The sequence below is a fragment of the Sciurus carolinensis genome, chromosome 3 (assembly GCF_902686445.1).
Source record: "Sciurus carolinensis chromosome 3, mSciCar1.2, whole genome shotgun sequence".
NCBI classification, from domain to species: domain Eukaryota; kingdom Metazoa; phylum Chordata; class Mammalia; order Rodentia; family Sciuridae; genus Sciurus; species Sciurus carolinensis.
Window position 1 is genome coordinate 3,817,179 of NC_062215.1, and position 16,382 is coordinate 3,833,560.

Sequence of the window (16,382 nt, forward strand, 5' to 3'; positions counted from 1 at the left end):
GCCTTCCCCGCAGTTTCCTCGGCCGTCTATTGAGGCCCAGCAGGCACTTCCTGCCCGCGGTGGGCCCCGGGGCGCAGGTGAGAGGCCGCGTGGAGGCGCCGGCGTGGTGGGCAAGCCCGGGCTGGGGTCCGGCTTCTGCTGCCCGTAGGCGACTGGGGCTCAGCTGCCGTCGGGCCCGCACTGGTGGGGCGGATCCCCCTAACCCAGACAACTGCAGCGCGTGTGCCCTTCCCGCCCTTCTGCAGCAAGCCTGGACCGACCCTCAGGGCTGTGGCGGCAGGGTGAAGGTTCCGCCCCTTATCTGCCGGCTGCAGGTCACTCCGGAGGGCGCGATAGTGACTTCGTGGTGGGCCATAGCGTACTGTGCCTCTGGATCTTTCAGGTCTTTGGCCGTTATTTCTGAACTTCCCGCCTCCGCTGTTGGCACCACCCCATGCCCAGGCCCAGGGACTGGCCTGGCTTCTGGCCCATCGGCCTTCAGGAAGCAGCCCCTACACGCCCCTCCCGGGCTAGACATTTAGGAGTTGTCTTGGCATGCCCAGGCCTGGATCCCACAGCCCTGTCCTTGTCCCCCTGCTTCAGAGCCGCGTCATCCCTGCTCAGTTCTCACACAGCTTTTCTGCCTCCCTGAGCACCTCCCTTGGTTTCCAGAGCCCTCCTCTGAACCAGGCCCCAAGCTGGCTGCTGGTGGGCTCAGCGGGCTGGGGAGCAGGGGAAGACTCACAAGCGCTGCCATCCCTAGGAAGTGCACATGCTCCCACAGGGTTCACCTGGGGTCATGCATGGAAAGAATTGGGTGGAGAACAGGGCTTGGGCGGAATCAGGCCTCCACCTCCAGGTGGCCCCCACCTGAGAACCATGCTGACAGCTGCAAAGCCCCTGCCGGCCTCTCCCTTCATGTCCAAGTTCAATCCCCTGAACCTGTTCCCACAGCCTGCATGAAGTCCCTGCATTCCTGCATGCTTTCTCCCCTCCAGGAGGGCCCAGCCCGCCTTTCTTCTTCCTGCCCTGTCTGCCTCATGAGCTTGGGGGAGGGATGTCTCAAAGTCAGGCTCCTCGGTAGAGCTCCCGGCTGGACCAAGGCGCACGTGCTGGTTGATGGCATCCTGGAGACGATCCTTTTTCAGCCTCGGTTTCCTTATCTGTGAAATGGGAAGGTCAGTGCCTGTCTTCCTGGCTTGTAGGGAATAATAGAAAGCCCAGCTACGGGCACGACCCTTGGGGAGGTTCAGTGTCCATCTGTCTTCCCCTGCGCCCCCTCCTCCCCACCTGGCACACAGGGAGCGCCAGAACGTTTACTAGATAAACAGCAGAAACCCCGCCCAGAGCAGGAGGGGGCGATAACCCCTGGGCGTAGCTGGGGTGTGGCGGAGTCGCGCTGGAGGCTCGCGGGAGGAAGGGGTTACCCAATACGGCGTGGAAAGGCTCCGCACCGGTGGGGCCCGCACTGTCGTGTTTTTTTGACAATCCCTGACCCTGCGAAGTGGGCGGGTCCGGAATGACAGTCCCCTTATGAAACGGGGAAACCGAGTCTCACAAAACCTGGGGACTTGGGCCGGAGATGGCACAGAGGCAGACCCGGCCGCCCTCACCCTGCTGGGACCTCAGGGCGGGGTGCGACAAGGGTCGGAAGTCGGCGGGCAGAGGGCGCAGTCGGCGCCGGCGCCCCATCGGGGGCTGGGCACACCCCTGGAGGGAGCTGGTCACGTGACCGTGGAAGCCCGCCGCCACGTGGGACTGGCGCTGCAGCTCCGTCTGCCCGCCCGGCCTGCGACAGTCACCGGTCGACCCCCGGGACCCTCTGTCACTCGCTCCCACTGACCCTCCCTCAGGTGGTGGAGCCCGGAGCGCGGATCCCGGCGGCCCTTGCGGGACAGGTGAGCCACTCGCGGGCGCGGAGCCCCGCCTCCGGCGCCTCCCAGGTGAGCGGCCAGGTCCCGGCGCGGGGTCCCCGCGGCCCCGGGTGGCGTGGGGGGCGGCGGCACCCTGTGCCTGCGGCGGGCAGCTCGGCGGGCCCGCGCTCCTTGCGGCCTCGAGGCCACTTGGCGGCGAGTCCCCTGGCGGCCTCCCAGGGCCGACTCTGGCTGGCACCGGAGCGGGCAGCGCGAGCAGCCCGGGAGCGGGAGGGCGGGGGCGCGGCTCCGCCGGCCGCTGTCTCGATCGCCGCGCGCGGGCTCCAGGCGGGGCGGCCTCGCCGGGCAGTGTCGCCGCCCGCAGGGTGCGGGTTCCTGAAAACCGCGCCCGCCGCTCCCACCTGGCTCGGGCTCCGGAAGGGGGCGCCGGAAAACTCCGCGGACCTGGCCGGGCTGGGGAGGGCTGGGGAGGGCTGGGTCCCGCCCGCTGAAGCCCAGGCGCCGGGGGAGCCCGGGGTCCCAGGCCCGCAGCCCCCGGCACCTCCTACCCCTGGTGGATCTGAGCTGGGGAGGGACTGCCGGCCCACGGAAGGATTCCAACTCTAGAGACTGGATGGGGGACCCCTCAGCCCTGCTTGGCTGTTTTTCACTGGGGACCAGTGGGAGCCACCTCTGCAAGGCTCTCGCTGGCCTCCGCTGGTTGTGCTCCTGCTGGAGGCCGGGCAGGGCTTGGCTTGTTCAGACCAGGGCGTCCTGACACTAGGCTGGGCACTGTGGTCACCATTGTGGAGGGACTGTGCCCTTGCTGGTCCAGGAAGACCTCGTGAAAGGAACCAACTTTCCTGAGTTCCCTGGGGGTGAGGGCAGGGAGGATGGAGGGCAGGGAGCCGAGGCCAGGGCTGGGCAGAGTTCTGCAGAGTCAGCTGGCTGGCCGGTTTTCTGCACCCACTCCCACGGCAGGAGGCCTGGAGGCCCAGCCCCACACAAGGCCACTCTGGTTCCAGTTGCGCTGGGTGACGGCAGAGCCAACACAAAGGGGGCCTGTTTGGGTCCAGCGCCCTCCCCCATGGCCACCCTGTGGTGAGGGAATGTAGGGAGTCAGTCTCCTGAGGACAGGAGGAGCTTGGAGCACCCAGAGTGGCTCAGTGGGTGTGGGGGCAGGGAGCCCTTCTGTGTGCTGCAGCTTCCGCTGGGGGCGGGACAGGGTTCAGGCGCTGCCTGGCAGGATTTCCTGCTAGAGGAAGCGCTTTGGGGTTACAGGGCAGGCATGAGGAGGGCCTTTGAGCTGCCCTGACCTTTGTCCAAGAGGAAGGTGTCCCTGGGGCAGCACCCTGGGAACAGAGGGCCTGAAAAGGGCAGTGTCCCCAGGCACCCAGCCCTTCCCCATTTTCCAGGCACTAGTGACCACTGACGACATCGAGGAAACTGATGGGAACTGTGGGTCCACGCCCTTCCTTTCTCTCTTCTTTCCTCTTCCTCAGTCCATTTTGGCATGAGGGTTTCTTGGGTCTCTCCTGACCATGTGTTCAGCTGTGGGTCGGGGACAGGAGAAGGGGCGGGCAGCTTGGTCCTCCAGGGAGCAGACCATTTGGATGTGTGCCAGGCATTGAGGCTTTACTTTGTCCCTGTCTCATCAGATGGGCAGTGAGAGGCTCCGGAGGTGGTGTCCAGGCTTTGAGCTGCCCTAAGTCTGTAGACGGGCTGGGTGTGGACCGCAGGCATGGCCCAGCCACGGGTCTTGGTCCTCGATGTCCCTGAGACTCCAGGGGACCAGGAGTAAGTGCTGTGGGGCTGGGAGGTGGTGGATGGTGCCACCCTTTCTGAGCTGGACCTGGAGTCCTGGACTCCCATGTGCTCTCCCGCCCGGCAGCCAGGAGCCCAGCCCCTATGAGGAGAGTGAGGTGCATGACTCCTTTCACCAGCTCATCCAAGAGCAGAGCCAGCTGGCGGCCGAGGAGGAGCTGGAGCTGCAGCAGAGGCAGCTGGTGGCTGGAGCCCTGGGGCCCCCAGGTGAGACCAGGCATGGGTGCTGGCACAGGGTGGACAGCAGCTGGAGACGACTCTCCTGGCAGTGAGGTGGCCAAAGCAGCTGGGCACGGACATTGCTTTCTTCTGTAGGTAGTGGTCACCAGACCCTCGTGGGGCCAGGGGGTGCCCCCGTCCATAGCACGGCCACACTCCGCATCTTGGCCAGCATGCCCAGTCGCACCATTGGTGAGTGAGAACCTCTGCCTTAGGCTGGCTTCCACTCCAGCCCTGGGCATCTGCGTACTCAGCGGCAGGCCCTGTAGTTCCTGGCCCACCCCGCCTGCTGCCCCGAGGCCCCGCACTGCCCACGCTGCCTTGCTGGGTTCTACAAATGCTTCCAGAGTCATCAGAGGGGTAAAAATAGGCAGCTGGGAAAGCAGTGCAGCCTCGGGTCTCCGATGAAGGAGTCTCTTATTGGGCCCTGGGAGAGCTGAGGGGTGGGGAGGCCTGGGGCTGAGAACCGTCCTGGAGGCTGGCAGGGTTGGGCCTGGCCCCGTCCTGCCCCACTTTGCCCCCTGCCTTCCTAGGCCGCAGCCGGGGGGCCATCATCTCCCAGTACTACAACCGCACAGTGAAGCTGCGGCGCCGGGGCAGCCGGCCCCTGCTTGGAAACATGGTGCGCTCAGCCCGACCCAGCCTCCGCCTGTACGACCTGGAGCTGGACCCCGCCACCCTCGAGGAGGACGGTGAGTGAGCCAGGCTCACGCCAGCCTGGGGGATGTGGGCAGGAGGTCCGGCTGGGGAGGGCCCTCAGCTGCGAGGGGGGTTTTCGGGTTGGGAAGGGCTCATGCCATGCCCGGCAGGCACTGAAGAGCACTGGCCACATGCCCTCGAGCACTGGAGGGCGGCTGACAGTGGGCCCAGCTTTGACACGCCTGTGACGGTGGTCAGTAGACCATCGCAGCCCTTGTGCAGCCCTCTTCTGCCCAGTGAGACAGACATGAGCCAGATAAACAGAGTGCTGAGCAGATGGTCAGTGCTCAGATCAGTCTCCCAGGGGAGCTCCTGGGAACCAGCCCAGCCGGGAGGGTCCAGGGAAGCTTCCTGAAAGTGACTAGAGCAGAGGGGACAGGTTCAAAGGCCCTGAGGCAGGAGCCCCCTAGCTTGTCTGAGTAGCTGAGGCTGTGGGGAGGGTCTGGTAGGCGATGGAGCAGGCAGGGTGGTGTGGCTCTGGGGTCAGGGCAGGTGCCCCAGTTTCCGTCTACACTGGGGCCTGGGCCACGTTTCCGCATCCCAAGGCTCGTTTCTGTCTTTGGAACTGGGCTTACAGTAGCACTCACCTCCGGGCTTGCTGCCAGGCTGCAGGGAGGCGGAGTCCTTGCTTCAGAGCCCACCTGTGGTGACTGATGGGCCTGACCCCGTGTGGCCTGTCTGCTGCTCCTGGCCTGCCGCCATGGTGGGCTTCGGGTCTCTTGGATGGACTCTGCTGGTCCTGGCTCTCTTCGGTCATCCTTGTTTGTCGCTGGTGCTGGGGATGGAACCCGGGGCCTTGCACACGCTAGGCAGGTGCTGTCCCACCAAGCCGCAACCCAGCCCTGGGTCCTAGAACTCTTCCTCTTGAGGTTCCACCGCACCCTGGCCAGGCCATCTCAGAAATGGCACGTGTGGGCAGTCAGCCTCAGGGCTGGTGAGCATGCCTCGGGGCCCTGCTGTGACCGCTCTGTGACATGCTGGGGATGGCGGGGTTTCGCTGGGCCAAGAGGATGCTGGGGACCTGATGGGGACGGGCGGAGGGGCTCTGGGCCCCAGGGGTGGAGGAGGGGAGGGATGGTGGCTAGCAGGATGTGGGCTGGGCAGGATGGCAACTGGAGGATGGTCCTGGACTGCTGGCCTGGGTCTGGCTGTGGCTGCCCCTTGGAGAGGAGCCAGTCAGACCGGGCAGCAGGGTATCGAGCTTGTGTTGGGGTGGTAACCTGTCCAGGCCCCGGGCCAGGGGCAGAAGGGAGGGATGCTGGACGTCACCCGGGCCTCCCTTGCCACAGAGAAGAGAAGCCTCCTGGTGAAGGAGCTTCAGGGCCTGTCGGTGGCCCAGCGGGACCACGTGCTTCGGGGGATGCCCTTGAACTTGGCTGAGAAACGCTGCCTGCGGTGAGTGCCCACCAGCCTTGTGTGGCCTGGTGCTTGCTTTCTCAACGAGGCCGAGTGGCCAGATAGGAGGGTCTCAAGTCTGGGTGGGCGGCCCCCAGGAAGGAGCCTCTGAGGTACAGGCACTGACGGTGGCCTCTGTCCCCAGAGAGAAGAGCCAGGTCCAGAGGGGGAAGCGGAGGGGCCCGCAGGACCGCGGGGGTGTCTTCTCCTGCTGCAGCCGGCTCAGATATGCCTGCATCCTGGTAGGAGCCTGTGAGCCGTGAGGCCCCGGGAGCATGGGGGCCACTCCTCTCTGCCGCTGCCCTCATGGGGGTCTCCTGATCCTGGCCTTGCCTTGGGACCCATGTGGCCCCAGCCCTCAGGCCCTCCTGCCCTGTCCCCACAGGCCCTGCATAGCCTGGGGCTGGCCCTGCTCTCAGGCCTGCATGCCGTCCGGCCCTGGCGCTACGCACTGAAGCAAATCGGAGGCCAGTTTGGCTCCAGCGTGCTCTCCTACTTCCTGTTCCTCAAGACCCTGCTGGCCTTCAATGCGCTGCTGCTGCTGCTGCCTCTGGCCTTCCTCGTGGGCGTGCAGGCGGCCTTCCCGCCAGAGCCGCCGGGCCCTGCCCCTGCCTTCACAGGCCTGGAGCTCCTCACAGGCGGGGTGAGGAGCCCCGGGGCCCCCTCTGCCTCTGGAGGCCTGGCGTGGGCGGGCTGGGGAGGGAGGGGGTCCCTTACCTGGCCTGGCCTCCTTACAGGGCTGCTTCACCCACACCGTCATGTACTACGGCTACTACAGCAACACCACGCTGAACCAGCTGTGTGTCCCCCCACGGCATGGCGACCAGTGCAGCCCCAGGGCCAGCAGCCTTCCCTACAGTATGCCCCTGGCCTACCTCTTCACTATGGGAGCAGCCTTCTTCATCACCTGCATCACCTTGGTGTACAGGTAGTGGCCTTCTACCACATGAGCCCCGCTCTGGGCACCACCTATGTGCCCTTGGTCCTTCCTTCCATCCACCCATCTTCCCATCTATCCCTATCATCCATCCACCCGTCCACCCGTCCATCCTTCCTCCCTCCATTCCCCCATTCCTCTACCTATTCATTCGCCTATCCACCCACCATCCATTTGCCCATTTATCCATCTCTTTGCTTCTCCGTTTATCACTCATCCATCTATTCCTTTCTTTCATCCAGCCATCCCTCTATTCATTGATCCACCTATGTACCCACCCACGCATCCATCTACCCATCCATCCATCCACCCATCCATCTTTCTCTCCCTCCATTTACCCATCTATCCCGCCATCCTTCATCTATTCATTCCTCTACCCATTCATTCATCTACCACCCACACACCCACCCATCCATCCACTCATCCATTCTTCCACTCACCCACCCATCTTCCTATCCATCCACCCATCTATCCATCTACTCACCCTTACTTTCGTCTACTCGACCATCTACCCATTCACCCCACAAGTGTTCACTGTGCTCCGCTTGGGCAGGAGGTACCCAAGCACGATGGCTATCCTAGAGAAGCTTGCTGTCCCTAGGAGAGAGAGCAGTGAATGGGCTGGGACCATCCAGGGCCTTGGAGGTGTTGGCCTAGGCGTTATGGAAGCACTGAGCTCGGGAGGTTCAGTGAGAGCGGGCAGAGCAGAAGCAGGGGAAGCGCTGTGGTCACTGGGTGGGCAGTGCAAAGGACCGAGGTGAGTCCAGCGTTTTCCATGGGGTGTCTTGGGGAGAGCAGCCAGCTGTTAATGGTGAGTGAAGCCCTGGCCATCTTCCTGTGGGTGTGCATCAGACAGGGCTGGTCTAGAGTGGCCAGCAGTCCACACCAGGCTGGAAGCTGAGGGCAGGCTGCTCAGGGCAAGGGGAGAGTGGGGGGCCCCAGAGGCCATCCTGCCCTCCTCCTCGCCTCTGTGCCCCTCAGCCCCCTTCACTCCCGCCTGTCTCTGCTTATTCCCAGCATGTCGCATGCTTTTGGGGAGAGCTACCGAGTGGGCAGCACCAAGGGTGTCCACGCCATCACCGTTTTCTGCTCCTGGGACTACAAAGTGACTGAGAAGCGGGCCTCTCGCCTCCAGCAGGACAACCTCCGCACCCAGCTGAAGGTGAGTGGCCGCCTGCCCTGTCCTGGGGTCCCAGAACCGCACGCCAGCCTGCCCAGCTCCCTGCAGACCCCGCCTGGGCTCCGCCTGGGCCCGTGGCCCCGTGCGGCCTAGAGGGAGCAGTCTGTGAGCCGGCTCGAGGCGCCAGGGCGGGCGGTGCAGCGGGTTCGGTGGTGGTGCCGGGCAGGCCTCCATGTCCTTACGGTTCATGTCCCTCAGGTGCGGCTCCTGTGTGGTCTGTGGTGGTCCCTGCCCTACCCCGACCCAGTAAGCCCACCAGGGTCAGTGCTGCCCACACTGCTCACATGGGCTCCGCAGGCTCTGGTGGGTGAGCAGGGTCAGGCCCAAAGCCCCCCAGCAAGAGTCCGGTCTGCTCCCAGGCCCTTCCTGGGGTCTGTGCCCTCCTGTCCTAAGGCCCTTGGCACTAGCTGCATGCCACCCTCCCTTAATCACTGAATGGCCACAGTGGCCCTTGTGGGTCAGGAGTACAAGAGAGAAAGAAGGCACAGAGGTCAAGCCCTGCCCGGGGTCGCAGGGCTTTTCTGGGCCTTGTGGAAATTCTCTGCCGTTCTGGGCTTTCGTGCTCTGGAGAGCTCAGTTGCGACCAGGTTCTTGCAGCTCCTGTGGGGTCAGGTGTCCTCCTTGCCTAAGGGCCACCTGTGTCCACAGGGAACAGGGCAACCAGCTGGCACTCAGGAGGCTTCGTGGAGGCAAGACTGGGGCAGGCGAGAGGGGCCGGGAGGAGGAGTGGGGAGACCTGGAGGCGGCGGGCCGACAGCCACCTGTCCCTCTGTCCTACCTGTGTGCCGCGTGCACGTTTTTGCTGTGGAGTGGGTGACGGGTCATGCTGCCCCCACAGGAGCTGCTGGCTGAGTGGCAGCTGCACCGGAGCCCCCGGAGCCTGTGCGGGAGGCTGCGGCGGGTGGTCACGCTGGGGCTGGCGTGGCTGCTGTGTCTGGGGACCATGTTGGGCTGCTCCGTGGCCGTCTTCGTCTTCTCAGAGGTCATGATCCAGGTGTGGGCCAGGGCCAGGGGAGGGAGCCTGTCCCTTAGCCAGGTGGCCACTGGCCCCTCCCCAGGCCTGGCTGCAGTCTCCCTTTCTTTCCCTGTTCCCTTGTTCTGGAACCCTCCACTTCCCCTGTGTGTGAGCCGAGGCTGGGGTGGGCTAGTACTGGGCATGGGGTGCTGCCTGGCCTTCTGCCCTGGGGCCCCTTCCCACCTCAGCCCCCGTCAGAGTGGACGTGACCCTGTAGCTGGGGTGCCTTCGGTGACCCCAGCCCTCCCCTGTGCCTTGCAGAGCCCGGTGTCCGCTGGCCAGGAGGTGAGGTTGCTGGCCCTGCCCCTGGTGGTCTCCCTCCTCAACCTGGGGGCCCCGTACCTGTTCCGTGGCCTGGCCGCCCTGGAGGGGCACGAGTCCCCGGGGCTGGAGGTGTACGTGGCCATCTGCAGGTGTGTGGCTGGCCGGGCATGGGCTCTGGGACGCGCCTGCTGCCGGCAGCCCCTTAGCCTCTGGGCCCGCTCCCCGTTCTGTGCAGGAACCTCATCCTCAAGATGGCCATCCTAGGCATTCTTTGCTACCACTGGCTGGGCCGCAGGGTGGCTACCCTGCAGGACCAGTGCTGGGAGGACTTTGTGGGCCAGGAGCTCTACCGGTTCATGGTGATGGACTTCCTCTTTGCACTGCTCGACACGCTCTTTGGAGAGCTGGTGTGGAGGTGAGGGGGTCTGGGTGGCTGGGCTGGCTCTACCCACCCTGTGTCCCTCACCTGGACACCCCACCTGGGCAGGGCGGGGCAGGGCCTCAGATTGGTGGGGCCTCCCACCTTGGCACGTCTGCATCACGCCAAGAGCTCATTGAAGTTCCAGAAAGTGCACCAGATGGGGTGTAGTTTTATTTATTTATTTACTTATTTTTTTGATATTTTTGGTACCAGGGATTGAACCTAGAGGCACTTAACCACTGAGCCACATCTCAGCCCTTTTTACTTTTAATTTAAAGACAGGGTATCACTAAGTTGCTTAAGGCCTCACTAAGTTGCTGAGGCTGGCTTTGAACTTGCAGTCCTCCTGCCTCAGCCTCCCAGGTTGCTGGGATTACAGGCATGTGCCACTTTTTCTGGTTTGGGACCTGTTTTTGGAAATGAAAATGAGGTTTCTAAGAGATATGTGTCCTAGTATCAGCCTGGTTCAAGGGAAAAGAGAATAGAGAGGAGGGCATCTTCAAATGTCGCTGGCGGGCTATTGTGGAATCTAGCACATCAGATGATTTTTATTTCCCTTTTTTGTTAATATATGAGTTTGGTAATAAAAAATAAGATGGTTAGAAAACTGTACAGCTTTTGCTGTTTCTGTGTGCTTAGGTCAGGTGTCTCTTCACTGGCTTAGAGAAAGGGTGAGAGGGGCCAGTTGCAGTCTTCAGTCCTTGGGTGGTCCAGGATGGCTGCTGTCTCTCCTGCTACCTGCTGGGCGCCTGCGTGGGGAGGGCCGGGTGTCAGCAGCCTGGGTATCATCTCTGGCGGAATGAAGGTCCCATGCCCATACTAGTCAGGCCCCTCCTCTGCCCAGGCTCATCTCAGAGAGGAAGCTCAAGAGGAGGCGGAAACCTGAGTTCGACATTGCGAGGAATGTTCTGGACCTGATTTACGGGCAGACTCTGACCTGGTGAGGTGCCGCCCACCTTGGCTGCCCAGTTCCTAGGGAGGGCAGAGCGCCGTGGTCCGTGCCCTTTACCCTGGGGCCCACACCTGCCCTCCTGGCCAAGCTGGCCCTAGCCTCCCTGCAGTAGCGGGCTGGTCCTGGGCAGCAGCAGAGCGTGCGGGTGGCTGGCCGCAGTCCTACCCAGGTCCAGGTGTGGGTGCTGACTCCTGGACTGCGCCCTTCTCTAGGCTGGGGGTCCTCTTCTCACCTCTGCTGCCGGCCGTGCAGGTCCTCAGGCTGCTGCTCCTCTTCCTGGTCAAGAAGGTAGTGTGGGCTGTGCACGGAGCGCTGGGGGCAGCCGCTGGCTGGCTGGGGCATTGGGTGGGCACATAGCCCTGGTTGTCCATGGGTGCCCCGGACTGGGCAGACCCTTCCCTATCCTGTTTGGGCCATGGCCTGGGGCTGGCCTTTCCCTGCCTTGGGCATCCTGGGCACTGGGCAGAGGTCTCGCTGGGGCCGTGTGCTGCCTGTACTGGGGTGCTGTCCTTGGCCGGCGAGCTCTGGTCTGAGCTCTCCCTGGTCCTCCACCTGCTTACCTGCAGGGTTGGGCTCATGTCCTTGAGGGGCTGGGCAGTGTCAACCTTCAGGCAGTGGAGGTGCTGCTGGCTCAACCCTTTGGCCGGCTTGACCTCAGGCAGTGTGTCCCGTGTGCCTCAGTCTCCCCTCAGGGCAAGGAGGGAACTCAGGCCCTTTCCAGTCCTGTGCTCAGATTCCGAGTGTTGGCCTTTTCTGCCCACGACGGCCACAGTCCTGTAGAGTGAGCACAGTGAGGTCCAGGTCCTGTCCTGGGGTGCTCGGCCGCCCGCCAGGCTGCTCCCCTTCCTCCCTTGGAGGCCCTGGGCCTGGGGAAGGGTCCAGTACGTGCTGTGGCTGTGGCAGACTGCAGCGTTTCTCCCCAGGCCAGCCTGATGGCCAACTGCCAAGCTCCACGCAGGCCCTGGCTGGCCTCGCACATGAGCACCGTCTTCCTCACACTGCTCTGCTTCCCCTCCTTCCTGGGTGCCGCCATCTTCCTCTGCTATGCTGTGTGGCAGTGAGTAGGCAGCGGACAGGGTGGGCAGGAGGTCCGGCCACGCTCTGCATTCCTGGGTTGGGGTGGTGGTGCCTGGTTGGAGGGCCCGCCTAGGATTTGGGGCCATGCGAAGGTTGCCTTCATCTGAGGCTGGGAGGAGAGTGGGTGGAGGGGCCATTGCCCAGAGGGTTCCTAGTTTCCTCTTCCCTCCAGGGTGAAGCCCTCCAGCACCTGCGGCCCCTTCCGGACCCTGGACACTATGTATGAGGCAGGCAGGGTGTGGGTGCGCTACCTGGAGAGGGCGGGCCCCGGGGCCTCCTGGGTGCCCTGGCTGCACCAGTACCTGGTGGAGAGCACCTTCTTCCTCTTCCTGGCGTCTGCCCTGCTGCTGTGAGTGCAGGGCCTCTGGGGACCTCCTGACGGGATAGAGAGCCCCACCCTGGACTCCTGCTCCAGGCCCTCCCTGTCGCTCGCTGCCAGCCTGACCCCTGTCTCCCGCAGGGCCATCATCTATCTCAACATCCAGGTGGTGAAGGGTCAGCGGAAGGTCATCTCCCTCCTCAAGGAGCAGATCCGCAATGTGAGTTCCCCTCCTCACCACCCCCTGGGGGGTGCCCTGGTCACCTGCCAGCTCCCCAGGCCCTCCCCACCTCCCCTGAGCATCTCGGAAGTTAGAAGTGTCCATGGATTCACAGGTGTCATTTGGTTAAGCAAAGGTGTAGAGGCGACAGCCAGGGCTTTGGGTTTGCAGGGGCCCTGTGGGGACTCCAGTTCGGGAGACACGGTGTGTTTGAGTGTGTGGCCCCGCTGTGGGCACAATGTTGGGGAGGATTTCTGAGATACCGGAAATGGCTTTTGGACTTCTCCAGGGACTCATACGTGGGCCCTGGTCAGTGCCCTCGTTGGATAAAGAAGTGCAGTGAGGCTAAAAGACTTTTTTTTTTTTTTTTTTATGAAAAGACTTTTTAAAATCAGGAGACCAAGTCAAATTTTTATGAAGCACTGATGGCTTTTTATGGGAATGAGTGGCAGAATGGGAGGGGGCTGCTCGCGCACCTGCGTCCCGTCAGGCGCTTTCCTGGCTGGTCACTCCAGCTGGCCTCTTCCTGAGAGCCACAGGCCTCTGGCTTCTTCTCAGGAATGCTCTGGGGTCGTGTCCTTCAGGGTGCTAGATTGTGGCCCCTGCAGGAGGACTTAAGGAGCCATCCCGAGCTCTGACCTCATCAGGGCCATTGTGTTGTGCACTTGGCCACTTTGGGCTGCCGGTGCCTGTTTCCAGGAGCCTGGCCAGGAGGGGCTGGGGCCGTCTCCAGCACTACCTTGATGGAGGTCAGGGGCTGGTGTCTGCAGTTGGCGTCTCGAGCAGGGGAGGCGGTGGCGGGGGCGTGGGAAGCTCTCGGGGATGGCTCCTGCGTTGCCTGGGCTGGTAAACAGCTGCACAGACCCAGCTCCCTGCCCCTCGCACCAGAGGCTGAGCAGGTCTTGTCTGGCCACACGCGTCAGAAGCAGGCTTTTGGTGAAATGGTTCCCGCCTACCACGCACCTTCCACAGCCTCGGGTGCTGTGTGGGGAGGCAGGGTGGCGCTGCGAGGAGACTCCCAGCTCCCTTCCACTTCTCTGGGGTTAGACCTTTCTCCAGTGAACCCTGGCTGCTCCTGGTCTGCCGCCCGGGCTGCAGGGCGGGCGTGGCTGCTCCCAGGGGCCTTTCTGGGTCCAGGCCTGGCAGGTGCACATCCTTTCCTGGAACCCAGGGCTGTACTACCACCCAGCCCTTCTTATTTCTTATTTTACTACACGTTGCTAAGTTGCTGAGGCTGGCCTGGAACTTGCCTCCTCCTGCCTCAGCCTCTGGACTGACTGGGATGACAGGCCTGGCCACCCTGCCCAGCTCCATCCTCTCCTGTTGACACCTCGCTAGAGGAAAAAGGTGCTGGAAGGAGCCTGTGGTCCCTCCTTGTAGACATAGGAAGGGTGCTCTTGAGCAGAGCCACGTCGCCCGGCACCTAGAACTAATCTGCTGGGCTACTGACAAAATTGCTGCTGGAGCTATTGGCTCTCCTGGTGCCGGCTGGGGTGGACCAGGGACAGACACTTTGTCTCTCATCCCTTTGTTCTGGCCTTCCTAGGAGGGGGAAGACAAAATCTTCTTGATCAACAGGCTTCACTCCGTCTACGAGAGGAAGGAGCGGAGCAGGTGAAGGGCTGGGGAGGGAGGAGGCCTCTGAGCCGGGAGGGAGGGGCTGGGGCTGGACGGCCAGCATCTTTCTGGGTTGCAGACCCCAGGAGGGCTGGGCTGAGGACGCAGGAGCCAAAGCCCTGCACACCCTTGCCCCACTGCCCTCTGCCTCTGTGAGCCACAGGTGCCAGCCCAGCTGGGGCACGGCCCCATGGAGTCAGCCTCTGCTGTGGCTGCCCTGCAGCAAGGCTGGGCTGGCCAAGCGCAGACATCAGTTCCTTCAAAACCCAACAGCCAGACTGCTCCGTCTTTCCTACTGCCTTGAGCCTTCATTGTTCCCTGTGGTCAGAGCAGGGAAGGGAAGCGGCCAGATGCAGACACACTAATGCAACTCCCGCGTGTACAAGACCTTCACAACAGGAGGGTGGCTGACATCTTCCTGGTGACTGCAGACACCAGTACACACATGCACATGCATGCACACGTGTGCAAGTACAGAGACACCCACTCAGACCCTGGCTCTCCCACTTCCCTCACTGCCCACCTGCTGGGGCAGTGGAGAAGCTGGCCCCAGAGGCCATGTCTGCAGGTCTGTGGCTGTGGCCAGCAGGACTCCTCCCCAGCAGCAGAACCTACAGTGTTGACAATGGCTGTTTGGAAGCATCTCTGAATAAAACCCCCCCTCTGCCACTCACTGCACAAGCATGCTGGGCCCCAGCTAGCCTCGGGCTGGGCTCATGCAGCTCCTGCACTCTGGGCTTCGGTTTCCCGGCGGGGAGGAGGGATTGGCATCACCCAGTCGCACTGCAGGCAAAGGCATGCTGTTCCCCGAGTCCCCCCACTGCCGTAGCCTGTGCAGAAAGGATTCGACAGCAGAGGGCCACTGCCTGTTGCTTGCATTACACAAAATTGGTATTTGACAGCATTTGACCAGCAAAAGTGGAACTTTCACACATTTCAGACCCCTCCCACCAGGCAAATCCACAGAAGGCGAACCTGGTGGCCATCTCCACTCCAGCCCACCGCCCACCTACCTCCATTCTCCTTCAGCCTTGGGCAGTTCTGCTAGGGACTTCAAGAATTCCCTGGGACAAATTCTGGCATGCACCATGCTGTCGGGCTCTGCCCAGCTGCTGCCTTTTGGGCCCTCACCGACTTCCCTTTCTGGCAGGGCTGGTAGAAACGAGGCCACGATGCCCCCTGCCCTGCATGCAGACGGAAGGGACACCTGGTGGGACAGCGAGAGGCCTTGCACGTTCTCCCAGCACCCCCAGTTGCACTCTGTCACCACAGCCTGGCAGGCAGAGACGAGGACCTGAGACCCCGTGGGACACTAGGATGGTGGATGACCCTGCTTTCCCCTTCTGTAGGCTGAGTTGAAGACATAGCCCGAGGAGTGGGCCCCCAGGGGGAACTTCCTTCTCTGGGACTCTTATTTATTTAGATTAAATGGGTTTTGCAAAATGGGCTTGTCTTGGGAGGCTGTGCTTGGAACCTGGGCCTGGCCAGGTATGTGCAGGTAGGTTCCTGGGACCCACCGTGCTCAAGATGTGTCCATGTGTGCGTGTGTGCCTGCGTGGCAGGGTGTCATGGAAACCTGGGCCCAGGGGCAGTGGGGTTTGTGGCTGAATGAAAGGTTCCTCTGCTGGCTGAACTCCTGCCCTGGAGCAGTCTGACCCTGTGTCTGGGAGAGTACTTGTATCTGCAGGGTAGATAGGCTGTGTCCAGGGTCATAAGTTGACCAGTGGGGGAAGCAAATTTAGGAAGGATGACAGGAGCCTTGGGGAGAGGAGCCACCAACACCCAGGCCCTGCAGTGGACGGGGCTTGATGTGTGAAGTGCTTCAAGTGTGTGAAGTTGATATAGCGCACATCACTCCTGTGGGCTTGCACTGTGGCTGAACCGAGTCAAATAGTGCTGAGGAACGTCTGCAAGTAGTTGGTACTGATCTTAGGTGGCAATTCTGGCTCCATCTTTGGACATGGTGCTGCTGCGTGAAACTGGGTGGAGAGTCCAGAAAGTGTACGACTGACCCGGGGTCTCTGGGCCCCATCCAGGAGGTGCTTTCCTCTACCTCACAGCCCTGTTGGGTGGGGGGACATGCATGGATCACTGCTGGTTGGATAGCACTGCCACCAGTTTGGATTGGCTGAGGCCATTTCACCTGCCTCACAACTCCGTGAGACCAGGACAAGCTTCTCCGACAGATGCTTAAGAAGCTTGGTGGTTGCAGAATTACCTAGTGCTGTCATCACCTGTCGATCAGACCAGCCCATAGCACCAGTGACTCCATCGGATTTGAATCCAGGTGTTGCAGTAAGGGGAGTTGGAGCTGTGGCTAACAGTCAGCTTTGATAATGTGGGTGGGTCTCGTCCAATTATTTGAAGAACCAAACTCAGGTTTCCTGGAGAGGAAGGAATCCTGTGCCTAC

The 16,382-nt window shown here is 62.4% G+C and overlaps 1 protein-coding gene across 7 annotated transcripts; it reads left to right on the plus strand.

Moving 5' to 3' along the window:
- Window positions 1-19: 19 nt before the first annotated feature.
- On the plus strand, window positions 20-15,684 carry Tmc6 (transmembrane channel like 6). 7 transcript variants are annotated; one of them, XM_047544763.1, is made up of 22 exons: window positions 20-77; window positions 978-1,157; window positions 1,833-1,922; window positions 3,491-3,629; window positions 3,724-3,863; window positions 3,972-4,067; window positions 4,409-4,567; window positions 5,864-5,969; window positions 6,115-6,211; window positions 6,355-6,612; window positions 6,707-6,897; window positions 7,924-8,068; window positions 8,925-9,080; window positions 9,363-9,514; window positions 9,601-9,780; window positions 10,631-10,726; window positions 10,951-11,026; window positions 11,662-11,795; window positions 11,988-12,164; window positions 12,276-12,354; window positions 13,901-13,968; window positions 15,122-15,683. In XM_047544763.1, exons 4-22 carry the CDS (start codon window positions 3,574-3,576, stop codon window positions 15,267-15,269), a joined length of 2,514 nt encoding a protein of 837 aa, XP_047400719.1. In that variant the 5' UTR covers window positions 20-77; window positions 978-1,157; window positions 1,833-1,922; window positions 3,491-3,573; the 3' UTR covers window positions 15,270-15,683. The 7 variants fall into 7 exon arrangements, with proteins under 7 accessions (XP_047400719.1, XP_047400720.1, XP_047400722.1 ...); XM_047544764.1 differs by having other exon boundaries at window positions 1,833-1,877; XM_047544766.1 differs by lacking the exons at window positions 20-77; window positions 978-1,157; window positions 15,122-15,683 and adding an exon at window positions 14,245-15,115 and having other exon boundaries at window positions 1,556-1,877.
- The last annotated feature ends 698 nt before the right edge of the window (window positions 15,685-16,382 follow it).

Excerpts from the sequence above, each read along its gene's own strand:
- Tmc6 (XM_047544763.1), top strand. The coding sequence starts at position 3,574 with ATGGCCCAGCCACGGGTCTTGGTCCTCGATGTCCCTGAGACTCCAGGG. Across the intron at positions 9,081-9,362 it reads TCTCAGAGGTCATGATCCAG|AGCCCGGTGTCCGCTGGCCA; the intron begins GTGTGGGCCAGG and ends TGTGCCTTGCAG. Across the intron at positions 12,165-12,275 it reads CTGGCGTCTGCCCTGCTGCT|GGCCATCATCTATCTCAACA; the intron begins GTGAGTGCAGGG and ends TGTCTCCCGCAG.